This window comes from Melospiza georgiana, chromosome 18, assembly GCF_028018845.1.
Source record: "Melospiza georgiana isolate bMelGeo1 chromosome 18, bMelGeo1.pri, whole genome shotgun sequence".
Classification (NCBI taxonomy): Eukaryota; Metazoa; Chordata; class Aves; order Passeriformes; family Passerellidae; genus Melospiza; species Melospiza georgiana.
Genome location: NC_080447.1, coordinates 4488114 through 4496846, shown reverse-complemented (window position 1 = coordinate 4496846; position 8733 = coordinate 4488114). Strand labels below are relative to the sequence as shown.

The window sequence follows — 8733 nt, the reverse complement described above, 5'->3', positions numbered from 1 at the left end:
AGGGGAAGGAGCACCAGACGTCACCCGCGGCAAGGTTGCTAAGCGAGCCGCTCCCTCCTCATGATGCACGACTTCATTACGCGGCTCCCTAAATGGATCTTACACACAAATGACATTTGCCTCGGAGCATATGAGCTCCCAAAATAGCGGGCGGCTCTCGGCGTTATCGCTTTGCTTCGCCCAAGAATGTCCCCATTGTCTGCAGGGCTGCTGTGCCCATGCCTGGCATGGCCCTCTGGGGTTTGGGGTGTTGGGAACAAAGGGATGGAGACCCCCAAACCAGCCCAGCTGTGCCCGGGGTGGCCCCATGGCCAGGATGGGGTGAATGAGCTGTGCCTTTCTAACAGGAGCAGCGGGGAGCAATAAATGCAGGCTGCTCACTTGTTCCTGCCTCAAACCTCTCTCCTGATGCTTCCCTCATGGTTTTTCTGCAGCCTGGGTGTTTCTCCTGAGGGGAAGAGCTCCATGAGGGAATTAGGGCAAATTCCCAGCCCCAGGGATGCTCCATGAGGGAATCAGGGCAAATTCCCAGCCCCAGGGATGCTCCATGAGGGAATCAGGGCAAATTCCCAGCCCCAGGGACGCTCCATGAGGGAATCAGGGCAAATTCCCAGCCCCAGGGATGCTCCATGAGGGAATCAGGGCAAATTCCCGGCCCCAGGGATGCTCCATGAGGGAATCAGGGCAAATTCCCAGCCCCAGGGATGCTCCATGAGGGAATCAGGGCAAAGTCCCAGCCCCAGGGATGCTCCTTGAGGGAATCAAGGCAAATTCCCAGCCCTGCTCCTGCAGCATCCTCCCACCACCCAAGGGACCAAACTCAGCTCATGACACACCTCCCAACACTACAGAGGGGACAGGCCACCGTGTCATATCCCAGGCTCACCCAGCTAAAACCGCTTCTCCAGCCGTGGTGGCAGCACCAGGGACTGGCTGCCCACACGGCCGTTTCATCTAAAATCGCTTAAACTCAGCCCCAGTTTCCTTTGAGATGAACTGAACCGTGCAGAGATAAGGTCTGGCTCCAGCTCTGCACTGTGCACAAGGTACAAATAAAAAAGAAACATAAAGGTTATGTCCATGCCAAAGAGAGAAATTCGCTTTTCCCTTTTTTTTACCCCCCCCCCCCCCCCAAGAACACCCACAGCAGCTGATCTGTGCAGCGCTGCCCTAATCCTGTGATACATTTTAATCCCATTACGTTGCCATGCGCTGTGAGGAACAGATGTTTCCTAATTGCCACTTGTGCTGCCCAGGGGTTTCCAGCTCGGACAGCCGGTTCCCCAGCCTCTGCTGGCACTCACAGAACTCCCTGCTGCTGGATTTGCTGGATTTGCAGGATGTGACAGCGCTGGTCACTGTGCCAGCTCCTCACCTGGAGCTGGTGCTCTCCGGCCCTGGCGTCCCCATGGAGGGGTCACAGTGCCACTGCTGGCTGTCCCCAAGGGTGAACCCTGGCTGCTCACTCGGAGGGAAATGCAATATTTACCTTTTTTCCATTTGTTTGGGGAAAGGTGTTGGATGCAGAGGGAGTCCCATGGAACCCCTTCCCAGCACATCCCCTGTGTCACAGACATCTTTTATGAAAAATCCTTTCCTTAGGGATTTTTCCTCCTGAGAAGCTGGGAGGCCTCAGGAACAAAATGTAAACATTGATTATCTGCTGCTGGGGAATGCAACAGGTGCATCTGTGATTGGCCCATGTTGGTTGTTTCTAATTAATGGCCAATCACAGTCAGCTGTGCTCATCATCCAGAATCACACCCCATGAGTCTTTGTTATCATTCTTTGCTATTCTATTCTTAGCCAGCCTTCTGATGAAATCCTTTCTTCTATTCTTTTAGCATAGTTTTAATATAATATATATCATAAAATAATAAATCAAGCCTTCTGAAACACGGAGTCAGATCCTCATCTCTTCCCTCATCCTCAGACCCCTGTGAACACGGTCACACCCCTTGTGTCAGTGAAGAGTTTTGGGTCGCTCCTGAGGGTTTCAGCATCATGGCTGTCCTGCCCGGCTGCAATCCCCTGATCCCCACTAATCCCATTATGTCTCCACGAGGCTGCTTCCAATTCTGGCCGCTGGAGGAGTGATGTTTCTTAATTAGCTTTTCAGCCGGACAGGGATTTTACCGGCTGCAAGGAGCTGTGGAGGTTTTTCATTGCTTCCTTTCTCTGCCTCATCACACCGATGTCAGGAACAAAAACAAGGAGCAGAAAGCAAATGGGAGCCTGGCACTGAGGACAAGAATGCCCATTCTCAGGACAGCCAGAGCCAAAACGCCTCTTTCTTTCTCTCTCTGTCTCTCTCCGGGATATTTCACTCCTGCCTCAGCCCTCGCATTAATCAGAGCAGAGATTACTTTTCCACATGCCAAAGCTGAACATTGATAAATCACAAATCTGCCCTGGAAAACCACAAGGCTTTAATAATTCATGCTGAGTTCCTGCTTGGTTTTCCTTCCTTCCTTAAACCTCCAGAGTTTGTGGCTGGGCCTGTGCGTGGAGGCACAAACATGAGGCTGGAGGCTCCATTTAATGCAAAGAAGAAGAGAATAAAAATTGAAGCTAAGAATTTCATATAATCACGTCACTCCTGAAGATGGAGAATTAAACATAACAATGATTTTCAGAGGGTAAAAATTTGTGAAACCCACAGTGAAGCTGGGGTTTCACAGCTGGCAAGGCACATTAGGTACCCAAAGCACCCAGGCTGCAGGTGCGGCTGATCTCAGCCTGATGTATTTAAGTAAAAAACAATCCATATTTTTCAAGAGTGTTGTTTTTTAGCCTGTGATTCTCCAACCTGGGGTGTCCCGAGGGGGGATTCACCCGGCTGCACTGGCAAAGGCAAAGCAAAGCCAGTGGGAGCTGAGGGGCACATCTTCATCCCTTCACCCTTCCTCCTCCTCACCAGCCCATCATGGTCCTGATGGAGGCACTTCCCGAGGACAACCAGCAGCTGCTGCTCCAGTAGGGAAAAAAACAGGAAGGAAAAGACACCTCAGTGTGGGATTTAGCCAGGGTTTGCATCATTCTTACTCGCTCATTAATTACCCCACGGCAAATTGCTGCAGCTCCCCTGCGGGCAGCCCCTGCCCGGTGGGGTTCACCTGCCGGGGGTCGCGGGGACGGCAGGAACCGGGGATGGAGCCAGGACCGGGGGATGGAACCAGGGATGGGGCCAGAACCGGGGGATGGAACCAGGACTGGGGAATGGAGCCAGAACCGGGGATGGAGCCAGAACCGGGGATGGAACCAGAACTGGGGGATGGAGCCAGAACCGGGGATGGAACCAGAACTGGGGGATGGAGCCAGAACCGGGGATGGAGCCAGAACCGGGGGATGGAGCCAGAACTGGGGGATGGAGCCAGAACCGGGGGATGGAGCCAGAACCGGGGGATGGAACCAGAACTGGGGGATGGAATCAGAACCGGGGCATAGAACCAGAACCGGGGATGGAACCAGAACCAAGGGATGGAACCAGGACCGGGAGATGGAACCAGAACCAGGGATGGAACCAGAACCGGGGATGGAACCAGGACCGGGGGATGGAACCAGAACCGGGGATGGAACCCGAACTGGGGGATGGAGTCAGAACCGGGAGATGGAACCAGAACCGGGGATGGAACCAGAACCGGGGGATGGAACCAGAACCGGGGATGGAGCCAGAGCCGGGGATGGAACCAGAACCAGGAGATGGAGCCAGAACCAAGGGATGGAACCAGAACCGGGGATGGAACCAGGACCGGGGGATGGAACCAGAACAGGATATGGAACCAGAACCAGGAGATGGAACCAGAACCAGGGAATGGAACCAGAGCCAGCATGGCCGGCAGTGCTGGGGGCTGATCCCCCCTGTTCTTTTTGCTGGGTGAAAAAAAAATTAAAAATCCCATCCGCAGCCTGGAGAACAGCTTTAGCTGTTGGCACAACGGCAAAACCACCCACCCAGCCAGCAGAGCGGCACCGCTGACACCTCCTCAGCCCCGGCACAGCGACACAGTGGCCGGCAGGAGGGAGGGGACAGCGACAGGGACAGGGGTGGCCGAGGGGGCTCCGAGCTGCTGAGAAGACGAGCGCGGTATCAGAGAGCCAGATGGCAGCTCGGAGCAGGCGTGGGACGGAGGCGATCTTCTGCTTTTGAATAAAAAAAATTTTAAAAAACCAAATTATTCTCTCAGCACATTTCCCCAGAGCCAGCGAGGGAAAAACCCTCCTCGGCGGAGCTGAAGCTGCTTCCAGGTGACCCCAGGGCGCCCATCTGCGTGCACCCACCCACCAGAGCAGGAATTTCCCCCGGCAGGTCCCACAGGAGGTGCTCGGGGCTCGCTCACATTTTCCACTTCTGCTTTCGGTGCTTTTTACCCCAGAACTCTCCCAGCCCACCCAAAGCCGTCGCCACGGGAGCTGCCCCGGCCCCAGCTTGGTTGGACAGGGCTTGGGGCAACCTGGGCAGGTCAAGGTGGCCCTGCTCATTGCTGGGTAGCCGAACGAGATGAGCTCTAAATTCCCTTCCAACCCAAACCATTCCAGGGTTCCAGGCCTGGGAATCTCTGACTTGGGGTCAGAGATTCAAATCTCTTATCTGGGGTCTCTGCTCCCCACCCCGCTGCTCTTTCACCTTCTGCCTTCCAGAAGCCGCCATTTCCCTCCCGGCACGCACGGAGCGCTGCTAAAATCCCATTTTCCACTAAAACCTTCGGGTCTGGGATGATCCTGAATCCTCCCTGGGGAAGGGAAGGGGCAGCTTTCCACACAGCCTCGCCGAGGAGCTGGAATCTCACAGCAGCGTGTGGCAAGCGATGACTCGGGCTGGTCACAGACCCTGGGCTGGGCTGTGCCCGCCGAGGGATTCCTCTGGAGCACAGGGAAAAGCCTCTGGCACACGGAGGATTTGGGGCAAACCCTCCCTCCTCCGCGGCGGATGGATGCGGGAGCTGACAGGAGGATGCTGAGCATCCCTGACTCCCTGAGATTCCCGGGTTTGGGGGATTCACACCCAAACCCGCAGCCAGGCAGGGCCAGGAGAACGGCAGGAGCCATGGAGTGCCCCATCAGGTGCCTGGAGTGCCCCTTCAAGTGCCCAGAGTGCCCCGTCAGGTGCCCAGAGTGCCCCGTCAGGTGCCCCTCACCTGTGCCCACACAGCCGCAGTGGCACCGAGCGGCTGCCACGGCCACGTCCCGCTGCCCGAGGGGACCGAGCCCATCCGCCCCTGCCACCGCGTGTGTCACCGCCACCGCCGTGCCACCGCACGGAGCCCCCACTGCCACCGCCGTGCCACCGCACGGTGCGGCTGCGCTCCTCCACTGCCTTTGCCCGAGCTATGACAGGCATCCTCTAGCACCGCGACTGATAAATTAAAGCGTTGTTACTAATTAAAGCTTTCAAAGCCTAATAATGAATGCTATTATTCAGCTCGGAGGAGCCCCGACCAAGAGGGTCATCCTTCCCTAGTCCCCCCAGCATCTGTGACATCTGCCCCAAAGCTCAGGGGACAACTTTGTCCCCACAGCACAAAGGGGATGTCACCCAGGACCGGGCTGAGCCCCAGAGCCCCCAGGTCACCTCCCTCACCCGGACACCGATGACACCGGCGCTGGGTGGCACTGAGAGCATCCCGGCCCCCTCCCCATCCAGGAGCACAGCAGGGCAGGGCGAGCATCCCATCCCTCCAGCGGGATCCCTCCGCACGCCGCGCACGAAAGGGCAGAGCTGGGACTTTGAAACTCCAAGCTTTATTTTGTTGCTTCGGCAGCGCGGGCATCACACGGGGGGAGGCGGGAGGCGAGGCCGCGGGGGCACAGCGGCGGCGGCCGGGGGAACGCGTTTGCTCCGCTCCCCGCGCCCCGGCACGGGCCGGGGGCTTTAGTTGGTGGGGTGGTAGGCACCGCGCTGGTGCCACTGCATGTCCCGGATGCGCCTGACCGACTGGATCTGGGGGTGCTGAGCGCCGAAGTCCGAGCTGTCCTTGTAGTCCCCCTTTTCAAACAGGTACTGGTAGCCCCGGTAGCCAGGGTACTGGTATCCCACCCACCTGGAGAGGCAAACGAGGAGAGGGGGTCGTACAACGCACGCACGCCAAGCGTGGCCCGCGGGGATGCTCAGGACCCTCCCTGGCCAGCCCCGGTACTCACGTTCCGCTCTGCACCCGCACGGACGAGACCTTCTCCTGGTAGCCGTGTGCGTGGAAGCTGGGCACATCGTCGTCTATGATTTCGATCTTCTTGCCGGTGAAGCTGGGGTTCTCGTAGAGCACGATCTTGTGCTCCTGGCTGTCCTGCAGCCGGGAGAGCAGAGAGCGGGGGCTCAGCGGCCGCCGGCCCCGCGGGGCTGGGCTGGGCAGGGGGGGCAGAGCCCAGGGCTGGGGGCAGAGCCCAGGGCTGGGGGGAACCCGAGGCCAGGGCGGGCACAGTGCCGGGGGTGCTCGGCATCCATCCATCCATCCATCCATCCATCCATCCATCCATCCATCCATCCATCCATCCATCCATCCATTATCCATCCATCCATCCATCCATGGGGCTCACAGAGCCGCTGCCTGCGGGCACTGCCAGACTTACCCCCAGACGTCCTCAGCTCTGGGCTCACCTGCCACCGCCCCCGTCCCCGCGCCCCCTCCGACCCCCCCACGGCTCCCCGGGCCCCGAGGGCTGGGGCGAGGGTGCGCAGGAGGGGGAGCTGCCCCTCCGCCCGCGGGGCTGGGGAGGGCGGGGGAAGGCTGGGGAACACTTCTGGCTGCAGACCTTGGTCTGGCGGGTGGGTAGTGGCTGTCTGGGTGCTCTCACCACTTTGATGGGTCTCAGGGAAGTGATGCTGTCGCTTCTCCGGCTGTTGGTCCAGGAGTCCCAGCGGGGGTACTCCCCCTTCTCAAACACAAACTGCTCCCCTTTGCAGCTTGCCTGCTCGTAGCCCACCCAGCTGCAAGAGAGCAGGGGACGCGCTTTAGAGGGGGCGGAGGAGCGGGGATCGGCCGGGATGAGCCCCAGCCGTGCCCCCGGCTCCCTGCAGGGACGGGAGAGGTGCCAGGCGGGGCTGCGGTGCCTCCGCCAGCTGTGGCATCTCAGGGCTTCCCGCTGGGGTGGCCACCCATCCTCAGTCCCTGGGCACTCAGGGGATCACCTGTGAGAATCTACAAAATTAGAGGGTTTGGGGAAAGTCCCGTCCTGTTCGTGGTTTGTACACAGCCCCCGGCCGGCAATAATCACCCAAATGTGCCAGCTGGGGTTGTGCTCCCACCAGCTGTCCCTTTGTTCTGGGAACAGCACTGGGAAATCTCCAGGGGCTTTTTCAGGGCCCTCCCTTGCCCGGAGAGCACACACGGGGCCAGCAGGTGGGGAGAGGGCACAAACAGATCCCGGTCCCACCTGTGCCCGCACCCAAAGGGAGGGATACCAAACTGGGGGTAACTCTGTGATCTCTGCCCATATCCACACCCCTCCACTCTCCTGTGCTGAGCGGGGCTCTCAGCCTGCCCAGGTGACAATGTCACCCCCTGTCACCCTCTGTGTCCCCTGCTCACCTGCCGGCACCGGGCACTCACTGGGCTGAGCTGGGCGAGCAGCTCGGCAGCGATGGGCGAGGGAAATCCGGGAAATCCGCGGTGAGATGAGGGTGTGGCAGCAGCGGGGAGACCCCTCCCCATCCCCATCCCTCCCCATGCCCATCCCTCCCACCGCCGCAGGGCCCCCACGTACGGTCCGGAGTGCACCAGGATGGAGCCCACTTTGTCCACGCCGGCTTCCTTCAGGTTGGGGCAGGCCCCGCTGAGCTCATGGCAGCGGCCCTGGAAGTTCTCCTGCTCGAAGATGGCAATCTGCAAGGGAGCAGCACCTCAGCACGGCTGTCACCTGCCCCTGCTGCCACTGTCCTGGTGTGCTGCACACACCATCAGACACCCAGGCACGGGGCAGCACACCTGCAGCAGCCCAGACCTCTCCCTCTCCCAAAACCGCACCCCAGAGGCGTTTAGGGAGCCTGCAAGTGCAAACCATCCCCCTGGGGATGCAGGTCTCACTCAGGGGTGCCCGGGAGGCCCTGCCAGCTCTGCCCCAGTGCCCTGCTGCTCCTGGCAGAGGGATGGCCACGCTCACAGCGGGCATCAAACAGCTCAGGGGCTCGGGTTGTGCCTGGAGCGCCGCTGCCACCAGAGGGACACCAGAGGGACACGGCGACACCCGGGGACAGCCCCGGGGCCACCAGCCCAGCACAGATCTCAGGGGTCAGATCTGTTTGTGCAGCGGTTTGTGGGAGATCAGCCCTTGATCTGTTCCCAGCCGCTCCACCTGCCCTGAGGGTGCGGGATGCCCAAAATTCCCATTCCCATCCTCGGGTCCTGCTGCAAAGGCTCAGCAGGGAGTGCTTGGCACCAGCTGTGTCTCCGGGTGTGATTTGGGCACCCAGAGAGGCTGAGGGTGCCCTGGAACCCCTGCAGGGCTGGGCAGTGTCCCACTGACCTTGGAGCTGGCTTGCTGCTGCTTGGAGGCTGGCATTTGGTGCTCGGAAGCCATCATCAGCTGGGGTGTCTGCTGCCTTGGGAGGGAAGCTCAGCAGGTTAAAATCTGTTAAATTTCCTGCGAGGACATGCTGGGGACCCTGCTCAGAGCCCTGTGTCCATGCCCCCATCCATACCCTGCAGCTTGCCCAGGGAGCAGGGTGGTGGGACCAGGATGGGCTCAGCCTGGGGGTGCCAGGGACAAACTCTGCTCAGGGCTGCTCAGCACCCCAAA

At 59.7% G+C, this 8733-nt stretch overlaps 1 protein-coding gene across 1 annotated transcript; it reads right to left on the bottom strand.

The window, feature by feature from the left end:
• Positions 1-5793: 5793 nt before the first annotated feature.
• CRYBB2 (crystallin beta B2) lies at positions 5794-8514 on the bottom strand. The gene is made up of 5 exons (XM_058037018.1): positions 8461-8514; positions 7702-7820; positions 6793-6925; positions 6142-6284; positions 5794-6041 (listed from the first exon to the last, which is right to left on the bottom strand). Exons 1-5 carry the CDS (start codon positions 8512-8514, stop codon positions 5873-5875), a joined length of 618 nt encoding a protein of 205 aa, XP_057893001.1. The 3' UTR covers positions 5794-5872.
• Positions 8515-8733: the final 219 nt, after the last annotated feature.